Below are 18,503 nucleotides of genomic sequence, written 5' to 3' on the forward strand. Positions count from 1 at the left end.
TTTAGGGGTGAAGTGTTCGCACCTGGTTATGTCTGGGGGGCATTAAGTCTGCCTAATGAAATGACTCTATCCTCTGTGGCGTTTTTAATCTATTCACTGGGAAAGTAATTGACAAGTCCACAGTATATGCATTAGGATAGCTCCGGCTCCAAAGGACAGCTGTCACTAAAGCAATTAAAATGACAAAGGTTCATTAATTCTCTCCAGTTTTCACCTGATATGAAACAGTCACAATGAGTGCGTTTTCATTTTCAGAAGAGTAATAGTGTTTTGAGAGGAGTAATTTATTTGTGATTCAAAAACAGAAGAAAAAAAAAGGCAGAGACACAAGCAGTCGTCGTAGTCTGATAGAGGCCTTATCACGTCAATACCTCACAAAACGGTGCCCTCAGGATGCCTTCCAGTCTACAGCGGGACATGATCTGAAATGACAATTTGTTGTTTTCTTTTAAAAACCAGTTACTTATTATTTCTGCTGTGATGGCGACAACAGCGTGTGATTTGTTTACAAATGGGGCGCATCAGGCTGTTTTGCGCTCAAACGTGTCGGCAGAGCAAACGTCCTGTTAAATGTACAAAATCAAACGCCTCATTTTTCTCTGCGGTTCGAGGTCACGCAGAAGCAAAGCAAGACACAAATAATTACCGCGCCAACCACCTCTGACATCACGAGAGCAGAACCCAAGAACTTTCTAATCCACCTAAATGTCAAAGCAATGTTCGCAGCCCTCCCTCCGTGTGATTCTCCGAAGGCTGCCAAAAGGCCAGTGGTTAGTCATCTGTTTACTCCTGCAGCTGCTGGGTGTCATTGGGCCTCTGAAGGAGAAATCCCATGATTCTGTCTGCCATTTCTGACAGCTCCCACCCAGAGCACATTAATCAGGGATTGTGGGCAAGCTAGGGGTTAGGCAGCAGGCGAGGATGGCTCCGGCCCAGGACAACTGAACCGAGGAATCTGGGTCCAAAGATAACCGAGGCGTCCAGCTCTGCTGAGAGACGACGCGTTCGCTTTCATTCAAATGGAAGAATTTAGCAATTTAAAGAACACCAGCAGAAATCTATGAGAAATTTAAATAATCCAACCTGCTGTCCTTTTTAAAGCTAGCAAGCGATTAGCTCCAGTGCTAAAATTCAAAACACTGAACTTGGTGCAAACTGATAAGTGATCTTTTCAAAAATTTGATTTTAAATTCAAACTTAGAACATAAAAATTCAGAGTTAAACAATACTAAAATTATTTAATAAACACACAAAAATTCGGAAGATTGTACATTTTTGCCCCAAAACTGCATTACTGAGTAGATTTTTGCATCTCTGGGCAAACAAGATGACTATATAGGCACATAATAATTGATCAATGTATCATTATGTATAAGTCAACAGAATAATTCAGTAAATACTGAATTTTGAAAGAAAACACAAGGAGAAAACAGTTACTTTCTAATTATTTACACATTTACTGTAGAAGCCAAAGCTCGTTCGGTTAGGTGTTAGATCTATAGATAGATAGATCCATAGATATCATCATCATCATCTTTATTTATAAAGCACTTTCCATCAATGAAAGATTGAGCCAAAGCGCTGTACACACAACAAAGAACCATGCAGTGACTAAGATAAAACAAAACGGATTAAAACAACACAGGTATTAGTTAAAAGACAAGGTAAGAATGACTAAAAGAAGACTAGTGGAATGCTATGGTGGAAAAATGGGTCTTCAACCTGCTCTTAAAAACCGGCAGGGAGGGTGCTAGTCTGATCTCTAATGAAAGGTCATTCCATAATTTGGGGGCCCAGACCGAGAAAGCCACTTTTGAACCACTTTAGCTGACTCTTGTTGGTAAGGAGGAGCAGCGGCTCTACTTTGAGCCCCTCACCTGTTATGAGGCTGAGTCCGGCCACCCCATAACTCATTTCAGGTCCTTGTATCGTGTTCTTTTGGTCTACGTCTTGTGACCATATAGTTGAAGACTGGAGTGTGGTCAAACCAGTAAAACTGAAGCCCTTTTTAGAAGACACACCATGTCGGCCAATCAGTGTAATACTGCCACCAGAGTGTGTCTTATGAATGCGCCATGGCAGCACGGCGATGTGGGAATTTTGCAGCATTCGTGCTGTCACGCTTGTAGTAATATTACTGCAACACCTGACTTGTTACATATTACGCCTTGGCGCAAAAGAGGGTGGTCATATGGGAGGTTACTGATGAGCTTCGACTGGAAACTATAAAAAAAAATGAAAGTAAACACGGTCAGTAAGTTTCGCTTTTGTTAGCAGAACCAGCGAGACGATAAACTGGAGTGACGCAGAGCTCCAGGAGTTTCTCTCCACTAGATCTGGAGCTCAGATCATCTGACACTTCACGGTTCACTGTGGCGGACAGACACCTTTAGGAGCAGCTTGCGGAAAAACTTAAGGAGCGGGATTTCAATCACAATAAACAGCAAGTCACATCCAAGCTAAAAGGAAGTCTGTGACAGTGCAGAGACCGCCCCATACCCCATTTTTTACCACCATTGCATCAGTTTTTATGAAAAGGACATGGTTGTGCAACATTATCGCCACGGTCTGACCACTAATAAACCACCTAAGGCTCCCTGATGTCGCCTCAGCTTTGTGGCAGTGGGAGATGAGCTTCTGCCGTCTTGAATCTACTCATAATCAGTTGATGCAACAACTAGAAACATTGAGACCACTGTTTGCTTTGTGTTTGACATCATTCTGGTCACGTTGTTTTCAGTTGTGCACCAAGCTGCACCAGAATTGCTAAAGCTAGCTGGTGCTACAACATGTTAGCAACCAGGTGATTCAAAATGAAAAGCAGTCTAAAGGTTTGAACAATAGGATTTGTGACATGGAAATGGAACGGGAACGGGTCCTGCTTGTGCGAGCAGCTAGAAATCACTTTCTATAAACTAAGGTTAATTACAACAGGAAGCTTTGTATTTATGTTTGTTTTAAACACGTTTTTTGCTGCTTGGGCCCAGACAGAAATACATAATAATATGTTATTACAGACGTCATTCAGCAGCTCTCACATCCCGACGCGTCGCCGCCACACTGTTTACTCTGGTGAGATAATGTGCATAATGAGTCTGAATTGTCTGCGCAAAGTGCTGCTTTAATTCTTTGAAGCTTAACAAACTGTCCCTGGCACATTTGTGTAGGGGTGGCAGGATATCAAAGTCACTTTATTGAGATGAAAGAACTGGCCCAAACAGCCATCTGAGGCATTAGTCATTCCTTCTTCTCACTGACAGAAACACGCTCTCAATTTACGAGTCAGGTGTTTCCAGTGATTTCTGCCAGCCTTGTTCCTCCACATCATAAATTCCTCTTTATGCTCACCCATCCCGCAGGCAGATGAGTTCCTTTGCCCGCCTTGCCAGAAAACACAGCCTGTGTTGGCATATTGGATCTGGTCCAGGCTGCTATTAACAACGTGGTGCATATGATGGTGTACACTGTGAAAGAGCACTGAATTTAAATAGACAGCAGTGATTGTGCCCCTAAGTGCACATTTTTACTTTTTTTCCCTTCTTTTAATACAGGTTTCCTATCGGCACTTTAATTCATTCTCTATTCTGTGGTGTTGACTCTGTAGAGCTCCCACTTTTACTCTGTTCATTTTCTGTAAACGCCTCATGTGGAGCCACTGGGTCCCAATCTATGTAATGAAGCTTTAATAGCCAATTGCAACGCCCTGTATCATTAGCAAACGTGTTAAGTCTGATGCAAAAGCTGCCTTTTTGTTTGATAACCAGAGGTGCAAACGTTTGATAGGTGGGATATGTGATTAGCGCTTGCTGTTTTAATGTATCTTCTGTCTCCTTTGGAGCAACAATAGCAGATTTTGCCACCTCTCACGTTTTAAGATTGCTTGTTCTGTTGCAGCCTTTATTAAATGAATAAATAGAAACAACATAGGTTTTCTCCTACTGTCCTGATAGCTGGTTTTAAATAAAAACTGGCCACAGTGCATCAGAGCTCAGTGATAACAGTGAAATAAAGATGCAATAATTAGATATTGTTGTGCTCTTATCAAAGTAAGAATTGGGTAAATGGCCGACTAAACCCAAGAGCAGTAAAGTAAGTGAACAATAACGTAGCAAGATTGTGGATGTAAAATGGTACTGCTGACAGTAAATTGGTTGTGTTGGTGCCATGTTTCAGTAGGAACTCTGTTCATTTATGTACACACGTCTGTTTGTAAAGGAAAATACACTTCAGCTAATTTTGAAGTGTGTTACAGTGAAAATGATGAATTATCATTTCATCGCTTCGATAGCCTCCCAAAGGCTATCAAGTTCAGAAAAATACAACGTTCAAGACTGAAAAGCTCATGGCTAGTTCAAGTGCAGCCAAAAAACAAAGACAAAAACATCTCCAGTTTGCTAATCTTCCTAAAGATCTAGTTCACTTGTTTACCCAACACATTTGCAGTGTTCTCTTAGCCTAGCAATTTAGACAGACAGTAGTAGAAGCTAACTGATTTAGCTCTGCAGGTCAGCCTAGCCACACTCCATCAGAACCTTAGCAGGCCCGAACAGTCTTGTGTCTAGCCAATCACAGCGCTCTATCGGTTTGGTGGATGGGATGTTGCTGCAACTGAGCGAAAATACAAAGATGGCGACAACTCATTTGAAATGGTTTTAGCATCAACTTCGGAATATTTAGACTTGGAGGTTTCTTTGAGACAAGAGCGGATAGAGGTACTTAAGTCCTTTATTTAGAAAAAGGATGCATGTGTGTCCTCTTTCCCAGTATGTGGCAGGCTGCATAGCTGACTAACATCTGTAGGGGTGAGTACCTTAAGTTGTTTGTTGTCCAATTGAAAGAAAACCATACCCTTCCCCACGACCTGTGGCCGGCCTATATATTCACAAATATAGGATGGTTTGCCAGGCTAGTCGTCTCAAGTGTAATTCAATGCATTGTGGGTTGATTTCTGTGGGAAAATACTCTCACGCTCCAGTTTCAGGAACTAGGAGTGAGCCAGAGAAGAGGTGAGCTTGAGACGAAAGGATTTGGAGTTTTATTTCCTGATACTCAGACATCTCACCTCTAATTTCAACAAATAACACAAGCTTGAAGGAGTTCTGCCATGTGCTAATGCTAGCGGTTAGCTTATAATAGCCAAGATGCACTCTGCTGTTTCCTGGACGCTAAACCAAAAACAGCCCTCCTGCTACAAGCCAAGATGGGTGTGTCCATGAATGCTAACTTTCTGTGTGACATAGAATTGACTGGCTTTTCTAATCTGAGCATTTCCCTGCCTGCTTTCCTTTGGCAGAAGACTATTTTCACATTTAGTGTCAGAGTAACTGAGCATATTTTAAAAATGTTCCTGCACACATAATTTTAGAAACATTTACCTCTGCTTTTGCACTAAAGCATCTAATTTAATCACTATGATTATTTACAGGGATAAATATTACTACCAGTGAATGCAGCACTCATGGTGCGTTCAGGGCTCAAGTCTAGCAGGATTCTTTGATTATTTACCAAAAATAATTTAGGATATTTGAGCATTTTTTCTACTTTAAGAGTAATGTCTACATTTTGTAGTACATTGCAAAATAAAAAAAGTATTTACAATTTATAATGCTGCTTTAGGGTAACCGCAGTTGAATGTGGGTCCATTTGGAGTAATCTGATGACCATAAATCATTAACAACCCTAGAATTATGTGTAAATAACATTGTAGTGGGAAATTGATGGAGAAGGTGTAAGCATTTATAAATACCATTTTATGAACTATTATGGAATACAGGATTGGGACAGTTTTAAGAGGGCAGCAAAACACTGGGTTCTTAGCTGTTCTCTGACTAGCCATTAGCACATCAATCCTGAATGTTTGCCAGTGCTGTTTTTCCAGTATGCGGAAGACACCTGCAACAGGTGAAACAATAGTTATTTATAACTGATGAGAATGACAGAAATATCCCATTAAAGTCCTTTTTCCTGAACAGATGCTTCTCAGACAGTAATCAACAACTGATTAAATACCAATCTATGTTTAAAGTGGCAGTGCATAGTTTCCTGCCTCTAGGGGGCAGTGCCTACATACATTTCAGGGCAGTTTCATACCATATCACCGTGACTGTCGCCAGTTTAAAAAAGCATTACGGTAAACGGTTCTCTACCAGCTGTCATTTGGGAGCAGATTATCATCGTTTTTTTTAGATTGAGCTTGTTCTTTGGAAATAAAAGCAAAATTTAAAAGCATTGCTCACTTTTAAAAAGCTGCACAGAAAACGATCCTCTCGTTGTCCTTGATCTTGTGTGACTTCTGGAACTTTTTATTTATTTACTTCAACATTTACTTTCCCATGTTTGATCTGTGGTGAGTTCTCCATAGGCGTCTTTCACCTTGGCTGTAAAACCTCCGTCACATTACACAGAATTAAAACAGAAGCACTATTTGCTTTTGTCTCCTGCCAGGATTTTGATGTGATGAAGATTACTTTTGACAGACAATATAAATATGTGTTATTTAGCTGTTTACCACATTGGGTTCATGCATGAACATGGATGAGAATCCAAATACAATATCAGAGATGTATATTCACGCTAACAAACCACAGTGCAGAAAATAATACCACTGAAATATGTTTCCATTATGCCCTCTAATGCATACTGACAGACTCTTCTCACTGGCGCTGACATTTACGTGTTTGTGAGGATTACCAGATTGACTGAAGAAGACACAAAGCATGATTGAGACGGAAACACGCCATCAACATAAACGAGTAAATTAGCTGGAAAGAACATTAATAAATCAGTTTTCTGCTCTTTGTGTGGGATCCAGAATATTTACATAAATACAATCAGCATGTTTCACAGTTGGCTTGAGAGTTGTCTTTCGATGTAAGCAGCTATGCATATAATAAAGGTACGGCAAGCCTGGAAACGCTTCCCTAAATGCTCCCGATGACCTCGGGCCAAGGCTGCTCATCGGAGCCTTATTGGTTTTGTGATGAGGATATGTTAGTTGTAAAAATGTCTGAAGTTGGACTCCATTTTCTTTTGAATGTTCTGACACCACTTAGGGTCCGACAGCTCACTTCTGTGTCGTACTTCCTGTCTGGTCATGTGATCACCCGGTGGGGAGGTAGGGGGTGTCACTGTGGTAGTTGTAGTCTGGACAAACCTTCTGCACCAGTTTGTAGTCGGTGCTGTAGAAGGTGATGAAGATGCAGATGACCTTGAAGGGCTTGGAGCACAACCAGGACACATGGCTCTGGGTCTGCTCCTGCGGGCAGCTTTGCGAGGGGTCGTGGGCGCACAGCGAGTTCCTGGTGCCCTTCTCCACCTTCTCATACTCCACCCTGCAGTTGAACAGCTTGGTTTCCTTGGTCTCCAGAGCGGTCTGCTGCTGCTGCTGTTGGTGATGGTGGTGGAAGTGCTGGTGCTGTTGGTGCACCTGGAACTCCACGGCCTTTGTCGGAGGAACAAGCCCCACGGAGACGTTGCCCTGGCCGGTTGAGTTGTGCCGAAAGTAGACGCTAAACGTGCCGTTGCCGTGATCCACAATTTTGCCCGTGATGAGCAGGTTTAGCTTCACCGTCTTGATGTTAGAATGGAAGTCGCCCCAACCAAACATCTTCTTGAACTTCCCAGTCTTGACGATGGGCCTGCGTTTCGTCCTGGACCGAGGGTCATTGGACGCCGAGGTGTTGTAGAGCCAGTTCCAGTGCTCCTGTTTAGAGTAGGAGTCCGCATCGTCATAGTTCAGATCCAAAGCGGTGAAGTTCCCCTTCCCGTAGAGGGTTTGGGACAACAGGCGGCTGATGGACACAGATTTGCTGTTTTCAGTCCAGTAGGTCTTCACCTTGGATTTTGAGCTTTGTCGGAAGTCTGAAGCTCCTGAATGCAGCGAATCAGCACTGGTTGCCTGGAAAGACAAAACGTAATGGTTAGTTCAGACCACCCTGAGAGCTTTGATGTCCAATAAAGTTATGTGAGAATCAACAAAAATATTATTATAAAATAAAAAAAAAAAACCTCATTAGAAAGTTTTTACCTTTTTTCCTAATAGCTTGTTATTTGGGGAGGAAAAGATATTTGTTGTGTTTTCATTGACATAGAAAAAGCTTTTTAAATCCAAAGACGCTTTGGGCTACCCAAATGCTTTTGTTGTTGTTTGTTTAAAATCTACAGTAGCCAAGAAGGGACAAACTTCTGTTTCAAGACACCCATAGTTTGTTATGATTACTTTTATGAAAAAGGTAAGCCAAATATGCCAATTTTCAACATTTAGAGACTAATAAGTTCTGCAGGAAAACTGACAGGAACTGTAACCTTTAGTGACAGTTTTATTAATAATTGTTGACCAAATATGAGAGACTGACAGTTTAATTCAGAAAAAGAAAGAATATTTGCAGCACAAACATTCTACCTGCCCACTTTTCAAAGTAAAGATACAAAATACATGTCCCTGGTATTTAGTGTACACAAAGCGGATTATTTGCCAGCTATAGAGACCCAAACAAACCCACTAAAGCAAAAAATACAACACATTATTTTAGGGAATTCAATAATTGAAACCAGCTATATCTGTGTAAAAGTTGCTACTTGTAAATAATAAATCAATTTTTAACATATTCTCAGTAATAATGCAAAACAAAACATTCAATTGATTAGAAGTGATTAAACATCAGGCTACATTTTCAAAAAAGAACATTTTAGTTCGCAACGTTGATGTTTTATCTCCACAAATAACAGAAGCCTGGAGGAGTTCTGCTGTGTGGTGGAGTTGGTAAAGCTAACAGTTAGCTTCTAGCCAAGACGTTTTTTGATGTTTGCTGGACGCTAAACTAACAACAGCCTTCCCCATTGAGAGCCAAAATGGGTGACTCCATGAATGCTAAATTTCAGTGTAACGATCTACGTGGTGATCTGTGTGGCTTTTCTACTCCAAACATTTCACTATCTATTTTCTATCAGCGGCTAATGCAGGACAATAGAGGTAAAAGACTATTTTTATGTTCAGCCTGCACATGAAGAATTGTATATGTAGAAAAAAAATGGTTCCTCGCATCCACATCAGCCCATGTGTATTTATACATACTGAGACCCAGCTGGTCTCTTCAAATGAATTATTTATGCATCAAACGAACAACAAAGCAAACAAAAAAGAAGAGAACTCCAGCCCAGGCGGTCAGCACCTGTAACAAATCATTAATGCTGTAACCTCACCTCAAAATGTGTGAAATGTCTTAATCAAGATTAAAGGCGTATTTCTGCCGTGCGCGGAGATGAACGACGAGCGTCTGGGCTGAAGACGTGATCCAACAGCAGACTATTACCTGCCGAATGTGCCCTGAATGGATGATTGATGACTCATTCTGTCTCTCCTCCAACAATCACACAGATGAGAGAGCGAAGGTTTCACGCGCTCCCCGCTGAGGCCTATGACAGTGATGTCCAAACCGCCGCCCAGCTACGTGACAGTAGATATCTCTGGTCCAAGCGTTTACATTTTGCCCTTTTCACCCTGCGATCGATGCTCTGGAGATAAGGCCTCCTCTCTTTCAGAAAGTTCACTGAAGGACACTGTAGCAGCGTAGGTCACGCTGTGTACAGCGCCGCGGCAGCGGAACTGTTGCAGGAGTTGTGATCCTCCTCCGGAGCGTGGATTCATTTCATGCACTCGGCTTCAGAGAGCAGCCGTTTGGAAGAAGAAGAAAAAAAAAGATGGCCTCCGGTTGTTTTGAAGAGGCCTCGATGACAAATGTTCTGATGAGAACAAACCGTGATCTCTGGCACTGTGATCTCTAGAGCCGAACGGTCTTTAAACGATACGCTGAGTAAAATCAAAACAGCCACAAAAAAATAAATAATTCCTCAAACATTTGCTGCTGTTTGGCTTTTTCTTTCTTTTTTTTTTAGAGATAATATGAAAGCTGTGAAACCCTCACGGCAAGATGTTTGCAGTGACAAGCTGAAGGGAAGCAGCGATTTCAATGGTTTCCTCCCGCAGAGGGGCGGTTAAACCGGAATAATGAATGCTTCCTTTTATCTTTTATTGCTAGAAACCAAAATCTGCCTCGCTGCTCATATTTTGGAAAATGTAAGTTAGTATCGAGGGTTATTGTGTTGGGGACTTTTATCAGGTGTACAATCATTTGAAGTATCAGTTTTAACGCTGATTACATTGTTTGGATCATTAGATTTTTCCCACCAGAGAATATTTTTCCAAGGTCAAAAAGGAAATAACCAACAATCCTGCGTCGTGTTTAATTTATCCAAGATTACTTCCAGTAATCATCAATGAATGAACTCTGTCTGGAAATCCACACTGGGAAGCTCATCAATTTCTCCTGGCTGTTCCCATTCCGAGTTGTTGAAAGGTTGTAGTCTCTAATCACCAAATGAAATATCGTTTTGGAAGTACAGTAATTACTGATGCTCATCTGTAGCCGGGTTTCAGTCTCTGCGGAGTCCCGAAACCAGATCAAGGGATATTAGGGAAGAGCTGTGAGCCGGTTTAAACGCCTGTCAGGCTAATCAGCCGGAGAGGAAGTTGTGTTTGTGGAGACGCAGCGTCTTACTCTGCAGATGTAAAGAATCTGCTCTGAATCTAATCCTGATAGGATTTACATCAGGAATTCAAACAACATTCCTGAATTCTCCACAACTTCATGCTTTGAGTAACTTGGTAATAGGAGGTGTGGAGTTTTTGGGAAGGACTTCACCGCTTATGTTTTCTTCTCTCCAAGATGATCAAATTTCACAGAGCACATCCCAAGTGTGTGCCCAGTCATCCCGAGTCCTAATTCCCAGTGGCGGAAGCTCCGCTCTGTTGTCGCCAGCGTTATGTTTGGTCCCTAAACTGTGACATGCAATTAGCTTTCATCTACAGCACCTGACAGTCGTTGGATTAGAGGCACATCGACAGAGAACCCCACTTCATGGATTAGAGCCCAACCTGTAATCCAGCCTGGGGAGATTAGGCAGATCAGAGGCAGTCCTGACTGAAGCAAGGTTTACATCCGGAACACCCCGGCTGACTGCACCAACACTCTGAGGGGCCAAGATTTACTTCTGCTCAGCTGGAGAAAAACTCAAAGCAAACAAAAACGCTGGAGCGACGCACAAAGGGAGTGTGTGCAGGCGGCGTTAACGTGCCTGACAGAGATACCAGCTAGAAACGGGACGGAAACGACAACAAACCTAAAGGTCAACGTCGCGCTTTGATAACTTTGGGCTTAACTGATATTGGTTTGTCAATAAAAACAGGGATAAACATAACCCACATCGTTAAAGGTGGAATCAGAACCACCTTTAATTGCCTTCATTATTAGCTTTAGCGCCACTTTAAGCTCCATAAACATGAGCAAATTAAAATTTTCATATCCTCTGAAAGTTTTATTTACTTATATGAAAAAAACAAAAATAATTTAAATGTTTTAGAAGAAAAATAGATCAGGTGGATTCTTGTTTGGATCGTTTAACTTTTCCTGGAGTTTTGTCTTCTGATGTTAAGCCAGATTCACATCTAACCTGTCATTTTGAGAATGGCACATAGTTATGAATCTATTTATCAATATTTAGCAAACTAATTCATCATTATTTCCCATTTTCTAATTGATTAAATTAGCGAAAACTGTTTTCCAGCCATGAAAAATGTGACATAAATCACACATCTTTGGATAAATCCAACATTTCCACTGAAAAACTCAACATTTTCCAAATGATGACCCAAGAAGGCAGGTGTTTGTGATCCGAATGAACAAAAATCTGATTTAATGGAGGAAGAATATCTAGAGGATGTGTCTGAAGCTTAATCAGAGCATAAAACATCTCAATAATTATGGAAAAACAAAAATACAATAGATCAGGTATTTTATTTTATTGCTCCTCATTGGGGAAAGTTGGTGTAACAGCAGCGAAGTCGATTCACAACAAGAACAACAAATATGAGGTTTTAGAGTGAAAAAAAGTATATACCGTAAATCCTCTAATATAGGCCCGGGCCTGTATTTGACTCAAGCTCATCAAGTTCCAGGCCTTTATTGGGAGGAGGACCAGAATTAGATGGTCTCAATTTCAATTTGAGCAAAATGAACTAATGGTTCGCTGGAGTTTTTGACAATTAAAATTGCGCCCACATTTTCAAAGTTAAACACATTTCTTTTAACAACGGTAATTTCTGCTTCAGCCCTCTCCCCCCTCCCCCTGAGCAGCGGCCGCAAACTCACTGATGCGCCTGCAGCCTCTCGGAGTTCCTGCTGCTCTAAACATTAAAATAATTATTTCATTTTCTGTTCCTCACTTCTGATTACCTTCAATGGTGTCTGTTTGTTGCAACCACCAGGCACAAAAACTAACTTATTTTTATTTGACTATTTTTCTGTCCTGCCTGTTTATTATCTTCCTACATCTCCTCTCAGTCCTAAAGAAAAACTGCTACCTGGGTTCATATATATTCACCTCATGAGTTACCTTTGAACAGCAGTTCTAAAAGATCTACCGACCGCAAAAACAGCGGAGTGCTTGCCGGCCACATCAGTTAGGTGCGTCACCGAGGACAAAACAGGTGATGCGCCCCGCTCCACAGCAGCGAAATGCATCAGGCACAAATAAAAGCATAAAAGACAGAAAACATAAAAGGAAATGAGCCGACATGAACGATCGTGTGTTAAATTAGTTTTTGAGGTGGCGACACCTGATTTGATAATGTTACTGTGGCCGTGCTCAGGACACAGATGTCTGGAGCTTGTCAACAATCAGAGCTTTGCATGTGCAAGCTGGTTAAGGTTAGGATGGGGGCGAGGGGAAGGTTAAATATCAAGAGGGTAAAGGTCACAATTTGGTTAAATGTCCGTTTTACGGCGGGTGTCAGTACCGAAGCTCTGGCACAGCGCGTCGCCTCCCGACGTGCAGGAGCTTGTCACCTGCTGACAGCAGGCTGCTGTCTTTTCCGAGGACTGCATCTTTCCGGTCATTATCACGTGACAGCGACTAGTCGATGATAGGCATAAAAAGCCACTATAGAGCGGTGAAGTCGACTAGTGACTAGTTCATACAACCCCTGCTACTGCTCCCCAGTGTGTTCTGCAGCATAATCAGCACGTTCTCTTTGAACTTGATATCAAATTTTCGCCTCCTCTTCGTCTCCGCACGGTTAAAGTTACCCTCGCGGTCTATCACTGGCAAATCAAAAGTGAGACGATGACACAACCGCCCCCCGTACTTGCTCGTTACCACATTCCACCCGGCCACAATAAAAAACCGGCCATTATTCACCTCCGCCGACTCCGACACCGGCCAAAATATGATACCCGGCAGTTAATTAAATACAGGCTAATATTAGAGGATTTACGGTATGTAAATACGTTCACAGTAAAAAAAAAATACTGTTGCAGAATGTTTGCATGGAAAAAGAACAAGAATGGAAAATTGTGTAAATGAGATATGAATGAGTGCAAATAGAAAAAATATGATGTGCAAATAAGAAAATGCAAACATGATTATCAAGTAAAGACTGTTAAGAATACCTGGAGCATCTGATAATATTTGTGATTTTTTAAACAATCCAAGCTAAATATTATGAATAAGTTAAAATGCACCCATTTAAAATGATGAAGAAGTGGAATAAAGGTAAAATGAATGACAACAAAAGCAGGAGATACATCATGTTTCCATGAACTCTTCTGGACAGAAGCTCTTCATAGAATCACTGAAACAATCATGAAACTTATTTGAATTGTCGCCACTGATTTCCATTTATTCCTACATAATGTGAGCAACAACTTTCATAAAACTTAAGTTTAAAAGGTTATCAAGAAACACCAGAATCAAAATGTGACATAAAGAGCTATTAGTGTCCACAAACTAGTAAAAACACTCATCACTAGGCAGGCACACACACACACACACACACACACACACACACACACACACACACACACACACACACACACACACACGCACGCACGCACGCACGCACACACACACACACACACAGTGGATTATTTATACCCAGACATCATCCTGCAGCTGGGATCCTCACAACACCAACAAATGTGTAAACTCACATTTTCCAGAATGTCTGCAAGTTTGGCCTTTTGTGTTCTCTCCGTGCATGCGTGTAGTTAGCGTGTTCTCTGTGTGCACATGTGTGCTTCCTCCCACAGACCAAAAACCTGCATGTCGGATTAACTGACATTTTGAACTGCATCCTAAATTGTAAGTGACCTTGTGTAACATCCGCTAAACAAATAAACACAGACATGCTAAAAACAGTTTGCAGGATGTTGTGTGACTCAATTCAAGTTCACAAACTGTCCTGAGTAAAAGCAAGACCAACCAAGGACTAGGTCTTAACCCTTTCTGTTCTCCTAGAAAAAAACACAAAGCATGTCTTCAGTAAATCTTTCTTTGATTTGGCATACTATGTGTGATAATGTAAGGTCAAATGTTCATTGTAATTGTAACCCAGAAGCTAGAACCTTAATGAGGTATTAACTAATTGGCTTACTAATATGATCCATCCTCAATTTAGATAAAATATAAAATATAAATTAAGGAAATTAACAATACTAATTAATAGATATCTAATTAACTAATAGATAATTTCATAATGAATTATTGGAAGGGTGAATAACTAAAATAACGAGTTTAATATTAAACATCGGTTAAAACAAGAATCTTGAACATCACTAACAGAAACAGAAGAGGAAAGCTGTATACTATTGGTCCAGGTGGGAATCTGAAATTTCATTGGCTGAGAGAAATAAGTCCCGCCTCCGCGAAATAAAACCGTGCGACGCAGCTGAGCGAGAGGAGAGACAAACGGCTGTGCAGCACGCAGATACAGAAAGCAAAGACTGAGCGGTTAGAGAGAGAGAGAGAGAGAAAAAAAACAACGGTCGAGGCCGTGAAGAACCCTGATTTGGGTGCCGCATAGATAGAGGGAGAGGCGGACTTGACTCCTTCTAATAAGAGCTAGGAACTTGGAACCAACGCGGTGAGTAAAGAAAAAAGAAGAGAAAAAGCTAACGATGCAACTTAAAAAAAAAAAGGAAACTTAAATAGCTTATCAAATTAATTCCATTCTTATAGATTTGTGTGGAGACGACAGAGTGAACCAATCCTCTGTAGGAGGGAACCGTTGGAGCGCGTTGGTGAGTGAATGAGATTAAATTCAGTAAATTATTAAATTCAAAAAGCTAATTACAGCAACCGAGGTGACAGCAGTGGGCTGCTAGACGTTAGATCCCAGGAGTTAACATCTCAAACTACCAGTTAACGGTGGTAGGGCATATAGGAGTTAACGGCTCAAACCGCCAGTTAACGGCGGTAGGGCATATGGGATTCCCAGGAGTTAACGGCTCAAACCGCCAGTTAATGGTGGTACGGCCTAGATGTACAAGGTCCTCAGGGGCGTTATAGCTAACGCCATAGAATTAGCAATGCGTCCCTTAACCAAACATTTAATAATAAAAAAATAGATAAATAAAAATAAATAAAAGCTAACTGATTAGGGAGGAATTATTTTACAAAGGTGGACCAAAGGACCAGAATTTATATTTTGTTGAATTTTGTTATAGAACATTTTATTTATTTATTTATTTATTTATTTATTTATTTATTTATTTATTTATTTATTGTGTTACAGATATACAAGGTGTCACAATGCTGTATAGAAACACAACTAAATGTATCCTTGTTGTCATGAATGTATTTCTTGTTGAATAGTGTAGAGTAATAGAATCTAACTGAGCCTATTGAGCTGAACAATTGTTGTCATATGTAATTATATTTCCAGAGCTACTGAGAATTATTTTAATAGACAATCAAATTGATGTTATGTTAGTTGAACTGTGAACCCAAACATGATTGGCTATGCCAATAGAGTGAAGCATTTGTTTAAGTCTGTAAGACTTTATGCTGTGATGTGACGAGAAGGGTCGATGCCAACTCGCTAACAGTCCTGTTGTTTACAGGCTGGGTTTTTTTTTTCCTTGGGTTTGATCCCGACTCCTATGATCACTCACTTGGAACGAGAACTGGATTTCTTCCTGACGAGGGAGATGGCGAGCCTTAACCACTGAACGAACCAGGACATCTCAAGTAACTGAAGAGCAGACTGCTCTCTTCTGTGAACAATCTCAACGGTGTGGTAGGAAAAAATCGCACCACCGGACTGACTTTCACCCCAAGCGTGGGGATTTGACTTGACGCCGGCTGACTTGTGACTCATATGATCAAATCTCATACCGACCATTTTACTATTGTCGATTGTTTTCATCTGTTTTTATGTGTTATCTTTATGTGTTATATCTCCCATTATTATTAAAATTTAGTATATAAACCGTTTCATGCTATACCCGTGACTCCAGTCATTCTTAAACAACCTCCAATTCTCCCCGAACCTAATTATTGGCCCATTTGTTTATTTTTTCTTTTAATTATCTTATTGTATCCTGTAATCCGGTTACATAAAACTTGGCGAGCCAGCCAGGAGAATTGTAGAGTTGTTACCTTAGCTAACCATTGACTGACATCATAAGAGTGCCTGGAGGTCACAGTGGTTTGCCATTTTGGCATTATTGGTACTTTTGAGTGTTTTAAAATGGAAGTTGTGAAAACAGAAAAGGTCAAAGTTTCAAATGCTGTTTTAATCAGTGGGTTAACTGATACAGACCTTGATAACGAAGTCTTTGGGTTTATGGAAGGATTCGGACCAGTTAACAGGCGCATTAAGTTACCAAACTGTGATCAGATTATTGTGGAGTTTCAACATGAAGCCACTGTTAAGGAATTAAAGAAACAATGTTTACCCTATGACAAACCTTGTACTAGGAACCCAGATGTTTTCTTTCATATTCAAGACCTAGCCAGCGCGTACAGTCTAGAAACTAGCACATCTGCCACTGATGCCTATCTGTCAGAGCTCAGGGACATAGCTGCGCGTAGCAATCAATCATTTAAAGACCTTCTAATGGAGGAACTGGCAAAAATTGGGGAATCTTTAGGACGGGATACCCATGCATCTGAACCAGTCACTGAACCAGAGCCAATGCTCCATAGTGACCAAGTTACATATTCCCTGCCTTTAACACCAGAAGTTAACTATATGAACAACTCAAAGGACAATTGTCCACCTACAGAGACTGGAAAACAAAACCCTTGCATTCCACCAAATCTTTTAAACACACCTGAGGTTCAGCGAGTTATTGTGGAACACATTGTTAAAAGCAGTGAGGTTATCCCTCCGCCTACTTCACAATACAGACTAAAACCGTTCTCAGGGCGAGTTCCACACCCTTCTTTTGAAACTGACTATGATACTTGGCGTAGTAGTGTAGTGTTATGCATAAATGATCCTTCACTCACCAAGTCCCAAATTGTACGAAGAATCGTGGAGAGTCTGTCAGCCCCAGCAGCGAGCATCGTTAAAGCTCTTAGTCCAAAATCCGACCCGGAAACGTACCTTGAACATCTCGATTCAGCTTACGCAGCTGTCGAAGACGGCGACGAGCTCTTTGCTCGCTTCTTAAACACAAACCAGGACAGTGGTGAAAAACCTTCCGATTACTTTCAGAGGTTATACACCTTGTTAAACCTAGTTATTCAGAGGAATGGAATTTCCTCCAGTGACGCCGACCAGCAGCTGCTCAAGCAGTTTTGCAGAGGCTGTTGGGACAGCTCGCTGATTTCAAACCAGAAACTCGAACAAAAGAAAGACAACCCGCCTCATTTTACAGCACTTCTCCTCAAACTGCGCACTGAAGAAGACAAACAGGCTACTAAAGCAGCACGCATGAAACAACACTTAGGGGCACAACGAACTAGAGTGTATTCAAATGTGCAAACAACATGCTCTCAGAGTAAAAACACTTGTGAACTGGAAATAGATGATAACTGTGATGACTTACGCAAACAAATCGCTGAGCTCAGGAGCCAAATTGCACAGCTTAAGTTTAACAACACAGATAAAAAGGCAAAGAAAACTCAAAAAGAGTCAAAACCCCGTGTGGGGACTAAAATTCCAGATGAGCCCAAACAGATTCAGCAGATAACAGCAGTGGTGCCCAGACCAAAGCCTGGATACTGTTTTAAGTGCGGAGAAGATGGGCACATAGCTTCTAGCTGTAGCAACGAGCCAAATCCAGCACTAGTTGCAACTAAAAGACTTGCTCTTAGACAGAAGCAGCGCGAGTGGGAGATGTCAAAGCCAATTGCTCAGTCTCCTCCTTTAAACCGGTAGAAGCTCCTATCGTGGGACAGATAGGTGCTAAAGTAGAACCAAGTCCCTCTAAGGAAAGGACAGAGAGACTTTTTTGCAAGCCAGTTCATGCTCATTCAGTGCCAAAACTTCCCAAAAGATTAGTGGGTGGGCGATGCACAGCTACAGTCTCAGTTAACAGTGTTGAATGTAATTGTTTACTGGATTCAGGGTCCCAGGTAACCACCATTGCCAATTCTTTTTACCAAGAACACTTACCTGACCTCTCAATTAAACCCATCAGTAATCTGTTAGAAGTCGA

The 18,503-nt window shown here is 41.2% G+C and overlaps 1 protein-coding gene across 2 annotated transcripts in view; it reads right to left on the reverse strand.

The window, feature by feature from the left end:
* Positions 1 to 1,218: 1,218 nt before the first annotated feature.
* Positions 1,219 to 18,503, reverse strand: part of LOC107379185 (neurexophilin-1) — a 32,259-nt gene continuing 14,974 nt past the window's right edge. The window contains exon 2 of one of the 2 annotated variants that reach the window (XM_015949808.3): positions 1,219 to 7,897. In XM_015949808.3, coding sequence (XP_015805294.1) covers positions 7,100 to 7,897 — 798 coding nt within the window. In that variant the 3' untranslated portion in view covers positions 1,219 to 7,099. The remainder of the gene's footprint in view (positions 7,898 to 18,503) is intronic. The other variant, XR_011520780.1, reaches the window with a different exon arrangement.

Source organism: Nothobranchius furzeri, chromosome 5, assembly GCF_043380555.1.
Source record: "Nothobranchius furzeri strain GRZ-AD chromosome 5, NfurGRZ-RIMD1, whole genome shotgun sequence".
Classification (NCBI taxonomy): domain Eukaryota; kingdom Metazoa; phylum Chordata; class Actinopteri; order Cyprinodontiformes; family Nothobranchiidae; genus Nothobranchius; species Nothobranchius furzeri.